The sequence below is a fragment of the Entelurus aequoreus genome, linkage group LG27 (genome assembly GCF_033978785.1).
Source record: "Entelurus aequoreus isolate RoL-2023_Sb linkage group LG27, RoL_Eaeq_v1.1, whole genome shotgun sequence".
NCBI classification, from domain to species: domain Eukaryota; kingdom Metazoa; phylum Chordata; class Actinopteri; order Syngnathiformes; family Syngnathidae; genus Entelurus; species Entelurus aequoreus.
In genome coordinates, this window is record NC_084757.1 from 10,337,488 (window position 1) to 10,361,673 (window position 24,186).

Below are 24,186 nucleotides of genomic sequence, written 5' to 3' on the forward strand. Positions count from 1 at the left end.
ACAGTCTGTTTCTTAGGGTAGTATAGAGGGAAAATGTTTCTAATATTCGTCAAAAAGGAGAAGAAAGTTGTAATTACTTTTTTTAAATTGCCTGTAGCCTAGTGTACTTGAACTCACCACGCATTTCTAATTGGTCATACTTTGTCACTCTTTTGTGTCTTAGTCGCTGATTGGCTGCCGTATGTTTCAGACACCGTCTTCCCGCCTCCGACAACAACGGGTGGGGCGGGGCCTGGTAGTGTAAGTGGTGACGTCCCCACTGGACCGTCCATGCCATGATGGCGGCAGAACGGGGCGGCGGTCCCGGCAAGGCCGCGGATTATTCGATGCTGGTGGTGGTCGGTGCGCTACAGGCCGCCGGCCTGCTGGAGCGGGTGTTGCTGCAGATAGAATCAGGTGAGTTTTTTTTAAAAGATGCCCCCCACAGACGATGCACAAGCGCCGAGCAGCAAACAGGAAGTCGGCGCGCCCTTTCACAATAAAACAAATAACGGGAGTTTAGCTTCACTTAGTTATTTTCTTCATTCATAACTACACTATACGCTGTTTATAGTAAGCTTTAGTCGAACCATTGAAGTTATTTTTCTCTTCAATTAAAAAATGTTGACCTATGACAACACGGTGAAGGTGAGTGGCAACAATTGACTTCCTCTTCCGGTTCAGCGTCGTGGGAGATAAGTCTCGTTTTAATGTGGAGATAATTGTATGTGTTTTAAGTGGTTATTAAGACTGCTCACATTTAGTGGCGAGGTCACGCGGAATAGCGGAACTTCCTGTCCGCGGTCACGTGATCTAACCAAATATGGCGCTAACACCTGTGACGTCAGGTGCCATATAGTATAACATAATAGTGTGAGAGTCCAGTCCATAATGGATGTAACATAATAGTGTGAGAGTACAGTCCATAGTGGATCTAACATAATAGTGTGAGAGTCCAGTCCATAGTGGATCTAACATAATCTTGTTAGAGTCCAGTCCATAGTGGATCTAACATAATAGTGTGAGAGTCCAGTCCATAGTGGATCTAACATAATATTGTGAGAGTCCAGTCCATAGTGGATCTAACATAATAGTGTGAGAGTCCAGTCCATAGTGGATCTAACATAATAGTGTGAGAGTCCAGTCCATAGTGGATCTAACATAATAGTGTGAGAGTCCAGTCCATAGTGGATCTAACATAATCTTGTGAGAGTCCAGTCCATAGTGGATCTAACATAATATTGTGAGAGTCCATAGTGGATCTAACATAATAGTGTGAGAGTCCAGTCCATAGTGGATCTAACATAATAGTGTGAGAGTACAGTCCATAGTGGATCTAACATAATAGTGTGAGAGTCCAGTCCATAGTGGATCTAACATAATCTTGTGAGAGTCCAGTCCATAGTGGATCTAACATAATAGTGTGAGAGTCCAGTCCATAGTGGATCTAACATAATCTTGTGAGAGTCCAGTCCATAGTGGATCTAACATAATAGTGTGAGAGTCCAGTCCATAGTGGATCTAACATAATCTTGTGAGAGTCCAGTCCATAGTGGATCTAACATAATAGTGTGAGAGTCCAGTCCATAGTGGATCTAGCATAATAGTGTGAGAGTCCAGTCCATAGTGGATCTAACATAATAGTGTGAGAGTCCAGTCCATAGTGGATCTAGCATAATAGTGTGAGAGTCCAGTCCATAGTGGATCTAACATAATAGTGTGAGAGTCCATAGTTGATCTAACATAATAGTGTGAGAGTCCAGTCCATAGTGGATCTAACATAATCTTGTGAGAGTACAGTCCATAGTGGATCTAGCATAATAGTTTGATAGTCCAGTCCATGGTGGATCTAGTTAATGTTGTGAGAGTCCAGTCCATAGTGGATCTAACATAATAGTGTGAGAGTCCAGTCCATAGTGGATCTTACATAATAGTGTGAGAGTCCAGTCCATAGTGGATCTTACATAATCTTGTGAGAGTACAGTCCATAGTGGATCTAGCATAATAGTGTGAGAGTCCATAGTTGATCTAACATAATAGTGTGAGAGTCCAGTCCATAGTGGATCTAACATAATCTTGTGAGAGTACAGTCCATAGTGGATCTAACATAATAGTGTGAGAGTCCATAGTTGATCTAACATAATAGTGTGAGAGTCCAGTCCATAGTGGATCTAACATAATCTTGTGAGAGTACAGTCCATAGTGGATCTAGCATAATAGTTTGATAGTCCAGTCCATGGTGGATCTAGTTAATGTTGTGAGAGTCCAGTCCATAGTGGATCTAACATAATAGTGTGAGAGTCCAGTCCATAGTGGATCTAACATAATATTGTGAGAGTCCCGTCCATAGTGGATCTAACATAATAGTGTGAGAGTCCAGTCCATAGTGGATCTAACATAATCTTGTGAGAGTCCAGTCCATAGTGGATCTAACATAATCTTGTGAGAGTCCAGTCCATAGTGGATCTAACATAATAGTGTGAGAGTCCAGTCCATAGTGGATCTAGCATAATAGTGTGAGAGTCCAGTCCATAGTGGATCTAACATAGTATTGTGAGAGTATATATATATATATATATGTATATATATATACATATATACATATATAGAATTCTACTTTAATTGCTTTATTGAGTTTACAACCCCCTGGCGCTGTTTTGTACTGTTTCTGTACTTGTTTTGATTATTATTATTTGTTTGCTTGTATGTAAATGTTGAATATTATAAATAAAGGTTTTAAAAATAAAAAGCCATCAGACTTATTTAAAATAGTTGGAACAGGTCTTGTTTCCTTTTTTCTGAGCAGCAAGTCTGAAAATAAATGAGTTTTTAGAGCGCTTGAGGAACTACTGGGGACGGCGTGGCGCCGTTGGGAGAGTGGCCGTGCCAGCAACCTGAGGGTTCCTGGTTCGATCCCCACCTTCTACCAACCTCGCCATGTCCGTTGTGTCCTTGAGCAGGACTTCACCCTTGCTCCTTATGGTTCGTGGTTAGGGCCTTGCATGGCAACTCCCGCCATCAGTGTGTGAATGTGGAAATAGTGTCAAAGCACTTTGAGTACCTTGAAGGTAGTGAAGTGCTATACAAGTATAACCCATTTACCATTTAACTTGACAAGTGTTGCATCATGGGAATATGCTTGGACACAAAGTGAGTTGATGTTGTCGTGTGTTTCAGGCCTGCGCTGCTGGCCTGTGCCGATGAACGTCGATGTTTTGGACCAGCAGCTGAAGCTCTTTGTGTCCAGACACTCCGCCTTCCTGTCAGAGGACGTCCCAGGTGAGAGGCACGTCCCTCAAATGCGTGTCAACGTGAAAACGGCGGCCACATTTCGCCCTTCGGCGAATGTCCCGCGAGGCGCCGCCCTGCGTGTGAACTATGAAAGTAGTTTACATTCACCCGAGCTGAACGGCTTTGAGTCACATGTGCGAGAAAAAGAGTCACAATGATGCTCTTGTGTTAATGTTTTTATTCCTAGTTTCCATGACAACAGCAATCAATGACTCGTCTTGTTCGCCTCACCTGCCATGACCACGTTTTCATCCTCACATCACATGTTGGCGTCTGCTTCCTCTGGGTTCTGACGGCTTTGCTTTATTTACGACGGCAGGTCAGCGGACGCTGCAGCACCGCGGAGACGTCCTGGACACGCAAGTGGTGCTGAATCCGGCTCACGACCTGGTCTGCTCAGAGGTGAGACGGCGTGGACACGAACGCACCATGTTTGGCCCGAGGCGTCGGCGTAATTCTGTGCTTGCCGTTGTCGCGCCGAGGTGCGACGGCTGCTCTGCGAGCCTTCCCGGCACAAGCTGCTGGTCCTGGCCGGTCAGTGCGTGGAGGACGTCGGCGACATCGTGCTGCAGAAAGGCCGCTTCTCCTTGGACGACTTGATCCAGATCTGTGCTGATGAAGAGGTGAGTCCGCTTGTCGTTTCCTGTCACCTGCATCTGCCACACAGCGTTTGTACACTGCAAAAAGTCAGTGTTCAAAAACAAGAAAAAATTAAAGCTGCAAGCAGCGTTGGTCGGGCCCGCATATTTGGCAGGTGCTAGTCCTAAGTGGTCAGTGTATGAAATCTAGCTCTAAGTCAGACCTACATAGAGGTTTTTGTTTCATGTCTCTACGATATTCGTACTGGGAGTTAGTGTTTTTTTCCTAGGTGCTGCGGCACAGTGGTTCTTTTCTTTGAAGGCTCGTAAAATCAAAACCGTAGCACTTATCCAAACTCTTTGAGTATCCTTCAATCAGAAGGGTTCAATCTCTCTCCTGTAGTAGTTTGAAGCCGAAACGACAAACGCGCTCAGAGGACATAATGTTTGATGTTTGGTGACCGCTTTTTACAAAAATTTTGTTTTGAAGGGGGGGTTATCAAACTTCCTGTTGATTTTTGCTGAAGGGTGTCAATCTATGAAATGTAGGTCTAAGTGAGACCTACATAGAGGTTTTTGTTTCATGTCTCTAAGACGTTCCTACCGGAAGTTACAAGCAGTTTTGTTTGTGTTTTCCTCTGAGGAGCAGTTTTGTCTCTGTTTTATTCAAAAAGCGCAATTTTGACTTTTGGGGTTCGTTTTTTTTTATTAGATCGCAATTTCCACCAGTCCTGATGTGTGTGAAAAGTTTGGTGAGTTTTGAAGTATTTTAAGGGGGTAAAATTACAGCTCAAAGAAGCAAAAATGAGTGTTTTTAGTACAATTTTGTCTTGAAGGGGGATTTGCCAACTTCCTGTTAGTTTTTGCCCGAGGATGTTAAATTATGAAATGTAGGTCTAAGTGAGACCTACATAGAGATTTTTGTTTCATGTCTCTACGACCTTCCTAATGGGAGTTACAGGCAGTTTGTTTTGTGTTTCTTCCTAGGGGGCGCTAGAGCGCAATTTTGAGTTTTGGGGCTAGGTTTTTTATTAGATAGCAATTTTCGCAGGTCTTGATGTGTGTGTCAAATATGGTGAGTTTTGAAGCATGTTAAGTGGGTCAAATTAGGGCTCAAAGAGGCGGCGGAAGAAAAAAGAAAGAATAATAATAATAAAACCTTACAAATTCAATAGGTCCTTTCGTCCCATTGCAAAAGGACTCCTTTTGGGATTCCTTTGACAATGGGCCGTGCGGGCCCTAAAAATACAACTATTAGGGGTATTTTATTTGAACTAAGCAAAATGATCTGCCAATAGAACAAGAAAATTTGGCTTGTCAAGACTTTCCAAAACAAGTAAAATTAGCTAACCTCAATGAACCCAAAAATACCTTAAAATAAGTATATTCTCACCAATAACAAGTGCACTTTTCTTGGTAGAAAAAAAGAAAGAGACCTTTTTGCTCAATATGTTGAAAAATATTCTTAAATGAAGTAAATGCTAGTGCCATTATCTTGACATACTGATATGCGCTCGGAATTACATTTCTTGAAACCAGCAAACTTATACTAAAAACTCATTTATTGTTCTTAATGGAAAGGCAATAGGGCAACCGCTTGTTCAGGGGTGGGCAATTAATTTTTACCGGGGTCCGCATGAGCAACCCGAGCACTGCTGGAGGGCCACATCAATAATATTTCAATTAAATTTTGCTCAATATTATTTTTGATGTGTACCGTAAGATAAATAATAATAATAATACTTTCATTTAACCTAACTTAACTTTATACCAAAAGCACTGCTTTGGAAATCATTTGTACCCCTTTCAGAGATCACATTTAGTTCCCCTTAAACATCCTCATGTTGCACAATGAAATGTAAGCATAGGATGAAGTGTGCATTCCTGTAACTTTCTCTAGTAACAGCATTCCATGATTAATATAAATAAATTAACATGAATAATAAATGACAGTAAAATAAGCACACGTATGACTGAGGAGTCATAGTGTAACTTTGTGTGGTGTTTGAGTTGTCCGACTTTTTGTGTGGCCATAAACGCACCAGTGGTTTAGTGGTATGCGTGTTGGTGACAGATGACAAGTTGGTTTTGGCCTGGTTTGTACAGCAGAAAATGACAAGTTTTTAGAGATAGAAGTTTTTTACTCATGTTTTTGGTGTGGTTCTGGCCCAATATAAACAGTTTTGCTCAATAAAGTGATCGATATAATTCCTGGCCTCGAAGCATCTCGATAGACGTTACAATAATTGAACGGTGTTCAATTGAACGGTGTTGACGAACACCGTTAGGGCCGCTTGTTGTCACTGTCACTCAAAGTTGCATTGCAAAATTACACAGAATAAATGTGTTTATTTTGTTTAGAATTCAGATGGGATTTGATTTGGTGCGAGGCATATATTTGCTGCGCGCAGCGGACGCTTGAGCAGTGCGCAATTGCACAGGCGCGCACCTTAGAGGGAACGTTGCTTGGCAGTCCATGTCTTGTTGGAAACACGCCATTCGTCATCAACTTTTCTCTTTTTAGCGTCTCGGGTGTAAACCGTGCATCACTTGTCACTGTGCACCTTCACTCACAGGTTACACACGGACATACGCCCATAAATAACACTTTTCAAAATAAAAGCAGCACAGTTGTATTGCGCGCACGACATAGATGTTTGTTCAACTTTATTTTGTAAATTGTGATTGCAGCTGTTCACATTCACTCACAATCACGCACGCGCATACGTCCACACGGAAGTAATACAAATAACGCTTTTCAAAACAAAAGCAGCACCGTTGTATTGCACACTCGACATAGGTACTTTTAAAAATTTATTTTGTAATTTATGATTGGCCTCACGCGGGCCGGACAGGGACGCACAAAGGGCCGGATGTGGCCCGCGGGCCGCAGAATGCCCAGGTCTGCGCTTGTTACTCTCGAGGTCTCGTTGCCGCTCAGGCAAATCATATTGTCTAAAAATGCATTTTTCCATGGATAACATGACATCATCGCGCCAAGTGCGTGCTCTTTCAGTCAATTAGTGCGCATATACACAGCCCGGCCCCCGGCCAAACATTTTTTAATTGTAATTTTGAAAAATTCATCTGAATGTGCATGAACTATTTCTGTTCAAAATTGTTTGAAATGTCACAGGTTAAATGTTTAAATATTAACTGTCAGTTTACTGTACTGTGCCAACTGTACTACTATATGAGTACGTATTTTCTATTGTTTCATTGAAAATAAAACAGCATAGTTCATTTAGCCGTCCTCCGTTTTAATTATGAGACACAATTGAGTCAAAGTCATGATTTTTTTTTTCATGCTTGAAGTAAGAAATTATTACTTTAAAAAAGTAGTTTTTTACTTGTTAGTGTTGATGACACAGCTTTACAACAGTTGATATTCTAGTTTCAAGTATGTTTTATTCAATATAGGTCATAAAATCTCAGCAACAAGCTGTAATATCTTATTGAGATCATTTAGGACCAAAACCCTTAAAACAAGTAAAACACTCTAACATAAAATCTGCTTAGTGAGAAGAATTATCTTATCAGACAGAAAATAAGCAAATATCCCCCTTATTTGAGATATTTAATCTTGCTTAGATTTTAGTTTTCGCAGTGCACACACCATAATAATACTCATATGTTGAAGCACAGTACAATCAATCAAGCGGCGCGGCTTCATAGCTTACCAAAGTCGTACTAAAACATTTTAATAGATTTTTGAGCGCCGTGTGTAACGTTCTATACATTCAATGGAACATGTAACATTTTGGGGTTTACTTGAGTCATATTGCAGTCTACATGTATCTCTTATGTGTGACTGCCATCTACTGGTCACACTTATCATTCCGCCGTGTACCAAATAAAATAGCTTTGAGGTCGGTAAGCACAACCAGAATTATTCCGTACTTTAGGCGCACCGGGCTATAAGGCGCACTGTCGAGTTTTGCGAAAATGAAAGGATTTTAAAGGCCTACTGAAATGAATTTTTTTTATTTAAACGGGGATAGCAGATCTATTCTATGTGTCATACTTGATCATTTCGCGATATTGCCATATTTTTGCTGAAAGGATTTAGTATAGAACAACGACAATAAAGATTGCAACTTTTGGTATCTGATAAAAAAAAAAGGCTTGCACCTACCGGAAGTAGCGTGACGTAGTCAGTTGAACATATACGCAAAGTTCCCTATTGTTTAAAATGATGGCCGCATGAAGTGAGAGAGATTCGGACCGAGAAAGCGACAATTTCCCCATTAATTTGAGCGAGGATGAAAGATTTGTGGATGAGTAAAGTGCAGTTGAAGGACTAGTGGGGAGTTGAAGCTATTCAGATAGGGAAGATGCTGTGAGAGCCGGGGGTGACCTGATATTCAGCTGGGAATGACTACAACAGTAAATAAACACAAGACATATATATACTCTATTAGCCACAACACAACCAGGCTTATATGTAATATGCCACAAATTAATCCTGCATAAAAACACCTGCGTGTTTGTTATGCTAGCTCCTAGCTCCTCTGCTAGCTCCTAGCTCCATAGAACACGCCAATACAATTCAAACACCTGATCAACACACACAATCACTCAGCCCAAAAGACCGTTTACCTAACCCAAGGTTCATAAAGCTTATATATTTTTAAAAAGTTACGTACGTGACGCGCACATACGGTCAAGTTATCGAATGTTTAGCAGCCAAGGCTGCATACTCACGGTACCTGATATTCAGCTGGGAATGACTACAACAGTAAATAAACACAAGACATATATATACTCTATTAGCCACAACACAACCAGGCTTATATTTAATATGCCACAAATTAATCCTGCATAATAACACCTGCGTGTTTGTTATGCTAGCTCCTAGCTCCTCTGCTAGCTCCTAGCTCCATAGAACACGCCAATACAATTCAAACACCTGATCAACACACACAATCACTCAGCCCAAAAGACCGTTCACCTAACCCAAGGTTCATAAAGCTTATATATTTTTAAAAAGTTACGTACGTGACGCGCACGTAGGTACGGTACGTGTTATGCTAGCTCCTCTGCTAGCTCCTAGCTCCATAGAACACGCCAATACAATTCAAACACATGATCAACACACACAATCACTCAGCCCAAAAGACCGTTCACCTAACCCAAGGTTCATAAAGCTTATATATTTTAAAAAAGTTACGTACATACGCAAAAAAAAGCCAAAGCTGCATACTCACAGTAGCACGTCTGCGTCTTTGTCATCCAAATCAAAGTAATCCTGGTAAGAGTCTGTGTTGTCCCAGTTCTCTACAGGCGTCTGTGTATCCAAGTCAAAAGTCCTCCTGGTTAGAGTCTCTGTTATCCGAGTTCTTCCATCTTGACTGCATCTTTCGGGAATGTAAACAAAGAAGCGCCGGCTGTGTACTGTTGTGGCTGACTACGTTCGAAAAATACGTCCATTTCGCACCGACAACTTTCTTCTTTGCTTGCTCAGCTTCCTTCTTCATAATGCAATGAACATGATTGAAACAGATTCACGAACACAGATGTCCAGAATACTGTGGAATTATGAAATGAAAACAGAGCTTTTTCGTATTGGCTTCAATGTGGAAGGCATACCCGTGTTCGCCGGGCTACGTCACGCGCATACGTCATCCTCAGAGGCGTTTCGAACCGGAAGTTTAGCGGCAAATTTAAAATGTCACTTTATAAGTTAACCCGGCCGTATTGGCATGTGTTATAATGTTAAGATTTCATCATTGATATATAAACTATCAGACTGCGTGGTCGGTAGTAGTGGCTTTCAGTAGGCCTTTAAGTGCACATTTATAGTCCGAAAATTGCGGTACTCTTTTTTTTTTTAATTATTATATTTTTTTTTTTATATATACCGTATTTCCTTGAATAGCCGCAGGGGCGTTAATTAATTTAAAACCTCCTGTCACACCTGCGTTTACCGGAAACCGGCGGGATGGCCGTGCATGCGGTAATTATTTTAAAACCTCTTCTCACTCCGGCGTTTACCAAAAGGAATCCATAAAATTTAGGCGTGCGCTTTGAGTGTGATGTAAGCATACCATCATGAAAAGCACATTTAATTAAAAAAACGTTATTATGGTCTTACCTGTACTTATAAATGGAGTCCATTTGCAGCTCCTTCTGACCAAAAGCATCGATAACTTGTTTATAGAAGTCTTCCTTATTTTCTTTCTTCAGTTTTAAAAGTCTCTGTTTCGATGGAGATATTCCTTTAATTATTACATCCAGCTTCGATTGAAAGTCCAGTTTAGAAAACTGTTTTATTTTAGATACCGGTATGAAATCCTTGTTAAAAGAAAAAAAAATCTCTTGCTGCGTGTGTTCACTTCTTCTGCAGTACCGGAAGTCGCAAGAAGGATCACTAGCGCGGCAGCGCCCTCTACCACCAGGAGGCGGGAGTCATTTAATGACTTATACAGTATTTCACACACGCAGCTACGGTATATTAATAAAACATAGCTGCTTACTGTTCTCTTTAGCATACTGTACCGGTATTCAATAGCTTGGACCTTAAATCCTACTGAAAAGCTCTTTATCTTTTTTCCTTTGTGCGATTGTAAACTACTGAAAGCAGCTTCCTTTTTTTTTTCTTTTTTTTTTTTTTTTAAAGTTTTATTTATACATTTCAACATTTCAACAATCAAATAAGTACAAAAGTAGTACAAAACAGTACAAAAAGAATACAAAGCAGCGCCAGGGGGTTATAAATTCAAAGTAACTAAAATAGAATGCAAAAAAACATATATATAATATAAACAAAGTGCAAAGCCATAGGCTCACTCAATCTGAAAGCAGCTTCCTCCATTTTGAAAATGAGGACAGATGCGTCACTCGTGACGTAACGAATTTGACCCGGTGGAAGTTCTAGCCATATGTTAAATATTTTGCGAAACGAGTTTGACCCGGCGAAAATTATAGACATGCGATAATAAAATTAATATTTTGCGAAACGAATTTGATCCAGCTTCAATAATAAACCGGCGATAAGGCCAAGCATGCGTTAATTATTTTGAAAAACGAGTTTGACCCGGCAGTAATTCTAGACGTGCGAATACTATATTCCCTGCGCCAATTCAAGGAAATACGGTATGACTGTGGACTTGTTTACAATTGTACTGTAATTGGAAGGTAAATAACTTTGTAATCCTAAATAAATAAACACAAAAAGTAAGCAAGAATGGAATTTATCTTAAAGTGCATTTTTTTCCCCAGTAGGAAAAACGAGGTCGGACAATTATTATTTATTTATTTATTTTATTTTTTTGTCACCATCACGTGATCACGACATTATAGGCTCGTTCGTCCGTGTTGATGGGCGTATATTGCCTTCTGATTTGATGTTGAAATAGCACCACAATGGCATGTAAGGAGGCTGTACGTGCTTCCTGTGTGGGACAAAGATTGTCAATGACTGAAAAGAGGGCTCACTGCGTTCAATTATTTCTACTGGTAAATAAACGCGCTATGGTGTTGAGAGCGACGCACAGAGTGAGGCGTCTTTCTCCCTGTCTGAAGTGAGGGACGAACAAACGCAAGGCTCAACAATTCTGATTGGCGAACATTTATTTATCGCACTACTTAAAACTTTGATGTCGATTAATCACGCAGTCCTAACTGGTGGTGTCATGATTTTCAATTGGTTCCGCTAACTTGGGTCTGTGTCCAATACGAAAAGGATGACCGACAAGGACAGAACTTAAGACCACATGAGCGATGTGTCAATTTGCATACTTACATAGAGGGGGAAAATGTCTCTCTTGATGGCGAAGGAGGCTCCCTCAGGATCTAAGCACTTAGTAGGAATGGAACGATTTATGAAACTTCAGCTTCGTTGTTGCGTGACGTCCCATAAACCCTAATCAGGGGTGTCAAACTCGTTTTCATTGAGGGCCACGTCACACTTATGGTTGCCCTCAGAGGGCCGCTTTTAACAATGAGTAATATATGAATATACATGTGTATAAATATATACATTAATTAATTTTTTTACATAAGCTGCAAAAAAAATTACAATTTTACTCTGAAAACTGGCAGCTCAGTCACCAGAATTTTACTGTAAAAGCAGTGTTTTTTTTACAGCATAAAAAAATATTGAATAAATGAAAAAACACTGTTTTTAGCAGTAAAATTCAAGCAGCAGAGCTGACAGTTTTTGTTTTTACCGTCAAATCTTGTTGTTTTAATGTTTTTGTATGTTTGTTTTTTAATGTTTTAGTGTCTTACTGTAAATGGAAAAAAACAGTACCAAAGTTGATTTCACGGTAAAAAAAAACAACTCTGTCGGCGGAATTTAACCGTAAAATTTATTGTCAATTTTACAGTCTACTATTTGATTGATCATTTGTTTCGAAGTCATAAGTCAAGCCGATATGTAAGTACAGTATGTATCTTTATTTTAACAAAAAATATTTTTGGAATACATAATGTAATATTTTGATTTTGATAATATTGAATTTTAAAAGATATGCAATTGCATGCAGTACATGATTTTTAATGTCAAAAAGGGTAAGAAAAAATATATTTAGTAAGAAAAGATTAAGCATTTTATTAACGCATATTATTTCCCGGCTTTTGCGGGCCACATAAATTAATGTCGCGGGCCAGATTTTGCCCCCGGGCCTTGAGTTTGACACCTGTGCCATAAGTGAAGCAAAGTGAACACCTGTCAGGTTCAAACACTGATAACATCTATTAAACAGACAAGAGCAAGGAATTAAACAGAGACAGAATTCAATTTAGCTCATTAAGGAGAAACGTCTGGGCTGTACTCTTTGTACAGTCTTCCACCACGCTCTGACGAAAGATTGTACGCCTCCTTTTTTATTTGGACTTTACCTGATTACATGGCAACAGCTGTTTCTAAAGGAAGGGGGGTCGTAAACAGCCGTCGCCTTTGGTTACAAAACAGTTCAAAGAACAGGTGCCTCCTCTCCGCTTTGTAGATCTCGGGTCAAGACAAAAGCTACCTGTGGATTACAATACATCAAAGAAACCGACACCTTCATGTCGCTTCCCATCCTACACAGTGGAGTTTTACGAGCCTTTTGATTGGTAAGATCAAAGACAGCTTTTGTCTGCTCGCCGGGAACTCATTGAAACACAAAGTTTTGTGATAACTTATATACAATTATTCTGACAACACCCAATTTGAATGTATTCCAAAAAATATTCTAAAACATTTACAAATTAAAATGGAAGTCGACAAATATATTGAAACGCTCAAATAAAAATAATACGGCTCTTATGAAGCCAGAACAATATTTAATGTTTATTCTGCCAAGAAAGTATTTTGTGTGTCTATTTATTTTAGTTATTTACAAAAAAAACGTGGTTAAAAGATTTTAAGTACACTACCGTTCAAAAGTTTGGGGTCACCCAAACAATTTTGTGGAATAGCCTTCATTTCTAAGAACAAGAATAGACTGTCGAGTTTCAGATGAAAGTTCTCTTTTTCTGGCCATTTTGAGCGTTTAATTGACCCCACAAATGTGATGCTCCAGAAACTCAATCTGCTCAAAGGAAGGTCAGTTTTGTAGCTTCTGTAACGAGCTAAACTATTTTCAGATGTGTGAACATGATTGCACGAGGGTTTTCTAATCATCAATTAGCCTTCTGAGCCAATGAGCAAACACATTGTACCATTAGAACACTGGAGTGATAGTTGCTGGAAATGGGCCTCTATACACCTATGTAGATATTGCACCAAAAACCAGACATTTGCAGCTAGAATAGTCATTTACCACATTAGCAATGTATAGAGTGTATTTCTTTAAAGTTAAGACTAGTTTAAAGTTATCTTCATTGAAAAGTACAGTGCTTTTCCTTCAAAAATAAGGACATTTCAATGTGACCCCAAACTTTTGAACGGTAGTGTATGTGTCAAAGTACTTCTTGAGCACATTCAACAATGCCGCTATTAATAGTAACCATGATATGACATGTTGATGTTGTTGCGTTCTTACCCACAACACTCACTTCTGCTTGTGTTGTTGTGGATGACACTACCGATTCAAGTTCAATGTACAAGCAGGACAGCAGTCGTAACTTGAGAAGTCTTTTTTTTTTTTCTCCTTTTTATTTAAAAAAAGAAAAAATCCGCTCTGACTTTGCTAACAAAATACGTGTTTTAAAAAGAAAATCTTCCATAAGCACTTTGTACTTAAAGTGGACCTATTATAATTCTCATCTGCATTTAAAACACTTCCTTTTTGTATAGATGATACCAATGAGATATGCTTTAATGTACATTTAACATGAATTTAATAACCCATTTTTTAGTCTGTCTGTTTGTGGTACTTCATATGGAGCTAAATTAGGGCCAAACGTTTTGTACTAATCGTTGAAACTGAAAAGTCATGTTGAATTTAGAAAAATACATCAATGTATTCAAAATGAAAATAAGTGCACACATTGTTTTTCCGGTTGAAGGAAAGTATGATTCACTCTGGTCATTTTTCCCCAAAAAAATTCAATTTTCACTTTCGTGTATTTCAATATTTGAGCTTTGTTGCGCGCGTTTTCTGGAGCCGATTAATTGAATTTACACGAAAAAGGGAAACAATGCTTTAATTTAAAATTTTCACTACTTAAAAGTGATGTTAAATGTAATTTATTCGTAATTTTTACGTTTTTCCACATTGATTCTTGCGCTTAAATTTGTTTAATTTAAAAATTAATTACTATTTGCAGATCAAATGTAGTGATTTTTACATCCAGCCATACTTGCCAACCTTGAGACCTCCAATATCGGGAGGTGCGGGGGGGGGGGGGGGGGGGGGTTATTTACAGCTAGAATTCACCAACTCGAGTATTTCATATATATTTCCTATATATATATATATATATGAAATACTTGACTTTCAGTGAATTCTAACTATATATATATATATATATATATATATATATATATATATATATATATATATATATATATATATATATATATATATATATATATATATATATATATATATATATATATATATATATATATATATTATTTACATAAAAGAAATACTTGAATTTCAGTGTTCCGGTGGCTATCCATTAGATGGCAGTATTGTCCTGTTTAACTTCTCCGTTCATGATGAGTATATCATTTCGGCCACCGTGTTCAATGGAGAAGTCTGTTCTACATATTTACAGGCAACATACACCTTCCCCTTCGAACTGTCCTGGATGAACTGAAATTCTTGTTTCCATTCGTTTTGGAACTTGCAAGCGTATTTCTTCATCTTGCTCGTCGACGGCGTCGCCATGTCTGTAACTTCCTCGTTCTTCTGCTTCATCTCCCTGTTGTGTGCGCAGTTGTGCACTCTACTCTCTAAAAGCCCTAGATGTTATGACGTCATTGGGCAGGCAAGCTGTTTATATTGTGGGAAAGCGGACGTGAGAACAGGCTGTCCCCACTCAGTCTCAGGTCCGCATTGAGCTGGAGGGGGCGTGGCCTCCAGCTCCGGCTGAATACCGGGAGTTTGTCGGGAGAAACTCTCTGCCGGGAGGTTGTCTGGAGAGGCGCTGAATACCGGGATTCTCCCGCTAAAAACGGGAGGGTTGGCAAGTATGCATCCAGCAGATGACCATTATAAGACACCAGTGCAGTGTCACTACAGCTAGTGAGTGTGCCACACACTCTCCTAGGCATCACTTACCCGTCACCACTTAAAAGTGACGTTAAATGTCATTTACCCATCATTTTTGATGATATTTTTGCTTGTAAAACTATCATTACTCTCTTTAAAAGGTGTTTTCTGGAGCCGATTAATTGAATTTACAGGAAAAATGGAAACAATGCTTATATTTAAAATTTTCACTACTTAAAAGTGATGATAAATGTAATTTATTTTTCATTTTTATGTTTTTCCACATTGATTCTTGCATGTAAATGTATTTAATTAAAAAAAAAAGTTTAAATAATTATTATTTGCAGGTTAAATGTAGTGATTTTTACATCCAGCAGATGGCGGATGACATTATAAAACAGCAGTGCAGTGTCACTACAGCTAGTGAGTGTGCCACACACTCCCCTAGGCATCACTTACCCGTCACCACTTAAAAGTGACGTTAAATGTCATTTACCCATCATTTTTGATGAGATTTTTGCTTGTAAAACTATCATTACTCTCTTTAAAAGGTGTTTTCTGGAGCCGATTAATTTAATTTACAGGAAAAATGGAAACAATGCTTATATTTAAAATTTTCGCTACTTAAAAGTGATGATAAATGTAATTTATTGGTCATTTTTATGTTTTTCCACATTGATTCTTGCATGTAAATGTATTTAATTTAAAAAAAAAAGTTTAAATAATTATTATTTGCAGGTTAAATGTAGTGATTTTTACATCCAGCAGATGGCGGATGACATTATAAAACAGCAGTGCAGTGTCACTACAGCTAGTGAGTGTGCCACACACTCCCCTAGGCATCACCTACCCGTCACCACTTAAAAGTGATGTTAAATGTCATTTACCCATCATTTTTGATGAGATTTTTGCTTGTAAAACTATCATTACTCTCTTTAAAAGGTGTTTTCTGGAGCCCAATAATTCGAATTTACAGGAAAAATGGAAACAATGCTTATATTTAAAATTTTCACTACTTAAAAGTGACGATAAATGTAATTTATTTGTCATTTTTATGTTTTTCCACATTGATTCTTGCATGTAAATGTATTTAAATTTTTTTTAAAAGTTTAAATAATTATTATTTGCAGGTTAAATGTAGTGATTTTTACATCCAGCAGATGGCGGATGACATTATAAAACAGCAGTGCAGTGTCACTACAGCTAGTGAGTGTGCCACACACTCCCCTAGGCGTCACTTATTCGTCACTACTTAAAAGTATTGTTAAATGTCATTTTTCCGTCTTTTTTATGTTTTTCCACATTGATTCTTGCACGTAACGACCAGTCTTCCTCTCTGGTAATAAAACACACTGGTCAATCCCAAATTATTTTGTATTACATATACGTTGAGTAAAAAGGACCCCAGAGACAGAATGGTACTTGGCCAAGTTTTACTAAAGCTTTAGGAGACCAGCACTTACAATGTGACAATAGCATCGGCAAGAAGAGGTCTAAATCCAAACGAAAAGAGTCCGCTTATGTAGAGCTAAAACAGTCCCTGTCGCCCAGAAAGGAGCGCGGCTGCTTCTTCAAAACGGATAAGGAACTGGCCAAAACAGCTATGTGATTCGACAAACCGGAGCCCTTAAGACAAACCTAAGAGTTAACTAGCGGACATAAGATAAAAGCAAGGAGGTCACAAGAAGGGAAATTACGAGCTGCTTTAAACATGACTACAAATTTAAAAAAGAACACTTAAAAATATCTAATTCTCACAGCTTCTATCAGACTTTTGGCCCAAAGTTAGTCCAAAGATATCATGGGGCCGTGGCATCATGACAGACATCTTAGCAAAACGGATAGGGAGTAGTAATGTGATGTGCTGTTATTTATTAGGTATTGTGTATTTAAAACCAAGACCGACACAGAATTAAAACGCATAATCATTTTTAAAACTGGGATTGATATGTAACTCAGACTACTAATTTTATCTCATTCATTTATCTTATATCGTTGTCCCATGTCCTTTAGCCATATCAGTATTAGCATGCTAAATTAAATCTACATGGTGAGCATCTCTTCTCCATTCTTTTATTTAATTTTTCTCACATTCACTCCACTTATTACCACTCTCTCTCGCTCAGTCCCTGGAGTCTCGTTGGCGCTGCAAGCTAACTCTGGCTTTTTCTGTGATAGCCACCGTTTGGCCTTAATATAGCTCCATAATTCTGGGGTGTAAAAAAGAAAAACACTGTGTCACAACACCATTTTAAGATCCAAACTGCGGATTTTGTGAACCGTTGCACTGCTGTGTGCTTTGTATACATAGTACACTTATTGAGGTATTCCTTTTGAATACTACCACATTTGTGTTTTTGTTTATTGTGGGGAGCTGGGTGACCATCGGGGGATTCTTGCAGACACAAATATGACACTAAACATCACAAAACAAGCCCAAAGTCGCTTATAATGGCGAATTTGCTGACATTGGTTTCACTTGGTCTCATCGTACACAGCTATGGTGCGTTCATAGACCGCTAAATGAGGTGGAAAAGTGAACGTTCTGCAAAGCGAAATGAAACGAAAACAACATTAACATGCAAAAACTGTGGGCTTTGTAACCGTGTATTTTTTTTTTTTACAAGAAATCAACCTTGACCATGGTCCAGTGGTTGTGGACCTGGGTGTAGTATTCATTTTATGGAATGTGGAGTTTTAGTTTCTACGTTCCCCGAAGGCAACATGACGGGACGACCCCTATTTTTTTTTGCTAAGTCTGACTCTGTAAAAGACAGATCTGAAACTGGGGGAAAAAAATATGAGTTGATTCTAGAAAAAAAGCAGAAACTTGAATCTCAAAATATATGAAATTAAATGAAAAACTAAAGATTTGTTTGATTTGATTTAGATTTATAGATCCCCGTTGGGGAAATTAATTTTCACTGCCGTACATTTAAACAATAGACATTACACATCACGAACAAAAATAACACAAAGACATCGTACATGACCAACACATTTACAGGTCGGCTGGGCCTGCTGTTTAGGGCGGATAAGGCTTTTCCCGAGGCTGGCCCTCCGGAATTTGATAGTTCTGTATCTGCGCCCTGATGGTAGTGGGATGATGTATTGGTGTAGTGGGTGAGTTTTTTTTTTTTCCTAAACAAATACAATCAGGTGTGCTTACGGACTGTATCCCTGTAGACTGTATTGATCTATATTGATATATAATGTATATATTGTGTTTTTTATGTTGATTTAATAAATTAAAAAATATATATACACTACCGTTCAAAAGTTTGGGGTCACATTGAAATGTCCTTATTTTTGAAGGAAAAGCACTGTACTTTTCAATGAAGATAACTTTAAACTAGTCTTAACTTTAAAGAAATACACTCTATACATTGCTAATGTGGTAAATGACTATTCTAGCTGCAAATGTCTGGTTTTTGGTGCAATATCTACATAGGTGTATAGAGGCCCATTTCCAGCAACTGTCACTCCAGTGTTCTAATGGTACAATGTGTTTACTCATTGGCTCAGAAGGCTAATTGATGATTAGAAAACCCTTGTGCAATCATGTTCACACATCTGAAAACAGTTTAGCTCGTTACAGAAGCTACAAAACTGACCTTCCTTTGAGCAGATTGAGTTTCTGGAGCATCACATTTGTGGGGTCAATTAAACGCTCAAAATGGCCAGAAAAAGAGAACTTTCATCTGAAATTCGACAGTCTATTCTTGTTCTTAGAAATGAAGGCTATTCCACAAAATTGTTTGGGTGACCCCAAACTTTTGAACGGTAGTGGATATTTTTATTTTATTATTTTTTTAAATTTCTTTTTCGGTACCGGTCCGCGGACCGATTGGTACCGGGCCGCGGCCCGCTGGTTGGGGACCACTGGTGTAGAGTGCGTACAGGAAAGGGCTCAACACACATCCCTGTGGGACCCCGGTTCAAAAATAATTACTAGAGTGAATCATGGTTATTAATTGTTATTATTAAAAAATGTATGCACTTATTTTATTTTGAATACATTGATGTATTTGTCAAAATTCAACGTAAAAACTTGGTTTTTCAGTTTCAAAGGTTATTTTTTTCAAGTACAAAACTTTTGGCCTTAATATAGCTCCATAATTCTGGGGTGTTAAAAAGAAAAACACTGTCACAAAACTATTTTAAGATCCAAACTGTTGTGAACCGTTGCACTGCTATGTGTGCTCTGTATACATAGTAAACTTATTGAAGTATTCCATTTGATACACAGCCATAGTTTGTTTCTCTTTTGGCTACAGGTTGCGCACTTGTTGAGCTCAGCGGAAAAGGCGACTCTTACCCTCAGCTGTCCAGACCTGGGCCTTTGGAGGGACGACTTGTTGAAGAAAAACAACCTGCTGGACGTCCTAAATCTCCGGATCAACCCTCCCTCGCTCCTCCCACAGATGGAAGGCCTGCAAGAGTTCACGGAGTACCTCTCTGAGTGCCTGGAGCCCGAGTCCCCCTTTGAGCTCCTGGAGCCCCCTGGGACCGTGGGCTTTCTGAAACTCTCCCGTCCGTGCTGCTACGTCTTCCCCGGGGGTCAGGGAGACTCCGCATTCTTTGCTGTGAATGGTTTCAACGTCCTGGTTAATGGAGGTTCCGATCCACGCTCCTGCTTCTGGAAGCTGGTCCGACATCTGGACAGAATCGACTCGGTCCTTCTAACTCACATTGGCGTGGACAATTTGCCCGGATTGAACAGTTTGCTGCTGAGAAAAGTAGCCGAGCAGGACAAGGACTTGGCTTCAAGTACGCCCGAAGAAGACTGGATGAAAAATCTCATCTCCCCGGAGATCGGAATAGTTTTCCTCAATGTTCCGGACAGATTGAAGGCCACTCAAGGAGATCCCAGCGAGCTTCGCAGTACAGACCAGGTGGCACTGGTCCTGGAGCGCTTGCAAATACTTTCTGTCAAAGCACAACCTCTGTCTCGGTCCAATGTAGCTTCTATTGAGCCCCTTGTCTTGTTCCACAAGATGGGAGTAGGCCGTCTGGAGTTGTACCCTCTGAATCCAGTCAGTGGCAGCAATGAATTAGAAGAGTTGTTGAAGACCTCGCCCAAAAGTTCCAAGTCAAAAAGCTCCGATCTTCCACTATCGTGCCTCACTTCCATTTGTGCTTTACTGGTGTGGCATCCTTCTAGCAATCAGGACAAGATCGTCCGGGTCCTTTTCCCCGGATGCACACCGCAGCCCAAGCTCCTGGATGGACTTGAAAGACTCAAGCATCTGGATTTCCTCAGTGTTCCCGTGGTGACTTCAAAGGACCTAGAAACGTCTAAAGCAGAGAAACTACCAAAGCGCGCAGAAAGTCGAGAAAGCCTTAAGTCCAGAGACCTGCGGACCAGCAGTGCCTTGCAGAAAGACAAAAGTGGCCGAGTTCCTGTCAAGAAAGTGGAGGTGAAACTAAAGCCGAAGGCAGCAGTTGAGGTTGCGTCCAAAGACCTGGAAGCCAAAGCGAAGCCAGTGAAGCTTGCTGAGAAGCTCATTCCTAAGAAGGACTCGTCCAAAGATGAGAGAAAGAAAGAAAGTGTCAAGAAGGAAAATACAAAACCAAAAAAAGAAAATAAACCTGAAGCCAAAAAAGAGACCAAGAGGGAAGACAAGAAAGTTGCTGCATCAGTGAAGAAAGTGGTTGGCGCTTCAAGTTCAGAAGTGAGAAAATCTTCGGTCAAGAGTCCAAAGACGGACATGTTGAACAAAGGGACGAAAGGTAAATCTGTTTCTACAGAGCAAGAACACACAGCTATGGATGACAACAAGAACCCTACCAAAAAGACCTCAGAACTTCCAAACGGCGACCAGGGCAGGAAGAAACAGGGAAGTCCTGAGACGGTTTCTCATATGGACACCTCTTTAAGTCCAAATGATGACAAAAGTAAGGAATGTTCTCTCAGGACTTCAACCACAGAAGATTTCTTTCAAGACAATCAGTCCACTCTGGGTGACATTCCAGACTCTTCCCCCACGCCGGCTGAGCAAGTGCCGACGGTGACCGCGGAATCACAGTCAGCGCCGCCAAAAGACAGTCTTTGCTCGAATGGACATTTGACTGACTCGGAGCGAGCCCTGAATGGTCGCTGGGGGATTGAACGTGAGGAGCGTATTCACGGGATGTCCGAGCTTAGCGCAGACGTTCCCCATGATGTCGATCTGTGCTTGGTGTCGCCGTGCGAATTCCAGCACCACAAGATTCCTGAGAACCAGGGCAGCCAGGGAACCCCGCCCACATCAATCAGCGAGTCCCTCCTGACGGCCACAGAGTCTGATGTCCCGCCCGCCATGGAGGACTGTCCTTCCCTTTGCACAGACTCTGAGGACGAATCCGGTAGCCCCATCTTCCCCGGACATCCTGGCCTGCCCCCTTCCCACCAGGCGGTTCAGCGGTCCTCACTTGACCCGCCACCGGCCTTGGTTAGAGACCTTCCGCCGTTACCGGCCCAACCGGAGGCGTGCATGGCAGATGTTGATGCATCAAGCAAGAACCAAAAGACTTCTGCCGGCAAGACCAAAAAAACATTGCAAAGGGGCACCTCTGGAATTCCATCCGGTCAAAACTTGAAGTCGAAGACCGGCAGCGCGGCGCCACTTAAAACAACCCCCGCCATTGACGCGAGACCGTCAAGCCGAATTTCGCTGGGTGGCTCCCGAAGTGGAACTGCTAAACCTTCAGTCTCAGGTAAGCCAATCTGAACAAAGTCTTGACATTACCGTGAACCTTTTGACAATCGTAACAATGACGTCTCCTTCATCAGTGTCCAAAACGTCCGAGGCCTCTGCTGTCCACGTGGACCTGGCCTACCTGCCGTCCGGATCCGCCTCCTCCACCATCAACTCTGATTTCTTCCGACAGCTCCGCTCCTCCTATTACGTCGTGAGCGGCGAGGAGCCCGTGAAGGCGGCGGCCATGAGGGGCATCCTGGACGCGCTGCTGGACGGGAAGAGCAGCTGGCCGGACTTACAGGTTGGTTGACGCGCCTGGTGGAGCCGGGTCGGTCCGATCCGGGAACCCTGCTGATTTGCCTCATCCCTTCAGGTGACTCTGATCCCGACGTTCGATTCGGTGGCCATGCACGAGTGGTACCAAGACACCCACGAGCGGCAGAAGGAGCTCTCCATCACCGTGTTGGGGAGCAACAGCACCGTGGCCATGCAGGAGGAGACCTTCCCTGCCTGCAAGGTGGAGTTCTGACTGATCCCGCCCCTTCTTCTGCCAGCCTGAGATGTCGTCGCCGTAGTTACGCGCTAACTCTGGTAGTCTTGTGATAACTCCCTCGCCCCCTATATTGCCTGTCCTGTGTGTGTGTGCCGGAGCAGGACTTTCACACAAGTAGGTTCTCACCAAACAGGTTTTTTGCTTGCAAGTAGGCGGAGTTTAGGAGTACGAGGAGCCCGTGGAAGTGATGAAGGTGGGAGCGAATAGGGCATGTGCGCGATGGTGTAAATGAAGGTATACGAAAGAACGTCCAAGCTTCCTGAGCGAAAAAGTATGAGTGTTGTTGTTGAAGCACATAGATGTAAAACCTGAGCCTTTCATTGCAACCTACAGTAGATCCTCGCTATACACAGGGGTTACATTCAAGACCCCCTCCTGGTGAATGGCAAGTACCGCAGGCACCGATAAATAACCCTTTTTTGTTTTTGCCTTGATACTCTAAAGCAGGGGTCGTCGTGGGCCACGTCAAAGTTACGGCTCGAAAAAGTGAAACCATACAAATGTATAATCGCCTCATTTGATTATTTACAAACAAACCGATGAAAAACTTTGGATTCGGAAGTGAAGACGACAAATAGTAGTACCGTATTTTTCGGACTATAAGTCGCAGTTTTTCAGGAGCGACTTATTTGTGAAATGATTAACACATTACCGTAAAATATCAAATAATATTATTTAGCTCATTCACGTAAGAGACTAGACGTATAAGATTTCATGGGATTTAGCGATTAGGAGTGACAGATTGTTTGGTAAACGTATAGCATGTTCTATATGTTCTAGTTCAGGGGTCGGCAACCCAAAATGTTGAAAGAGCCATATTGGACCAAAAATACAAAAAAAAATCTGTCTGGAGCCGCAAAAAATTAAAAGCCATATTACATGTGTCATGAGATATAAATTTAATTAAGAGGACTTAAATGAAACTAAATGAGCTCAAATATAGCTACAAATGAGGCATAATGATGCAATATGTACATATCGCTAGCCTAAATAGCATTTTAGCATCGATTAGCTTGCAGTCATGCAGTGACTAAATATGTCTGATTAGCACTCCACACAAGTCAATAACATCAACAAAACTCACCTTTGTGCACTCACGCACGACGTTAAAAGTGTGGTGGACAAAATGAGACAGAAAAAGTGGCATAAAACACGTCCTAGAAAGTCGGAGAAATTTATACATGTAAACAAACTATACGGTGAGTTCAAGGACCGCCAAAATAAGTAGGAAAAAACGGTGCTCGCCAAATACTCGAATGAGTGAAGCATATTTAATATAAACAGTGTGATTTATAACAATTAGGGAGGTTTGTGTCATGTTTGTCCTCCTACAGAAACCATACTAAAACAAAAAAATACATTTTTTCCCCTCATCTTTTTCCATTCTTCATACATTTTTGAAAAATCTCCAGAGAGCCACTAGGGCGGCGCTAAAGCGCCGCATGCGGCTCTAGAGCCGCGGGTTGCCGACCCCCGTTCTAGTTATTTGAATGACTCTTACCATAATATGT

The 24,186-nt window shown here is 40.6% G+C and overlaps 1 protein-coding gene across 1 annotated transcript; it reads left to right on the forward strand.

The window, feature by feature from the left end:
- Positions 1-224: 224 nt before the first annotated feature.
- On the forward strand, positions 225-24,186 carry map1sa (microtubule-associated protein 1Sa). Its single transcript, XM_062038524.1, has 7 exons — positions 225-396; positions 3,157-3,258; positions 3,590-3,672; positions 3,753-3,893; positions 19,717-22,138; positions 22,215-22,423; positions 22,496-24,186. The coding sequence occupies exons 1-7, from the start codon at positions 276-278 to the stop codon at positions 22,649-22,651; spliced, it is 3,234 nt and encodes a 1,077-aa protein (XP_061894508.1). The 5' UTR covers positions 225-275; the 3' UTR covers positions 22,652-24,186.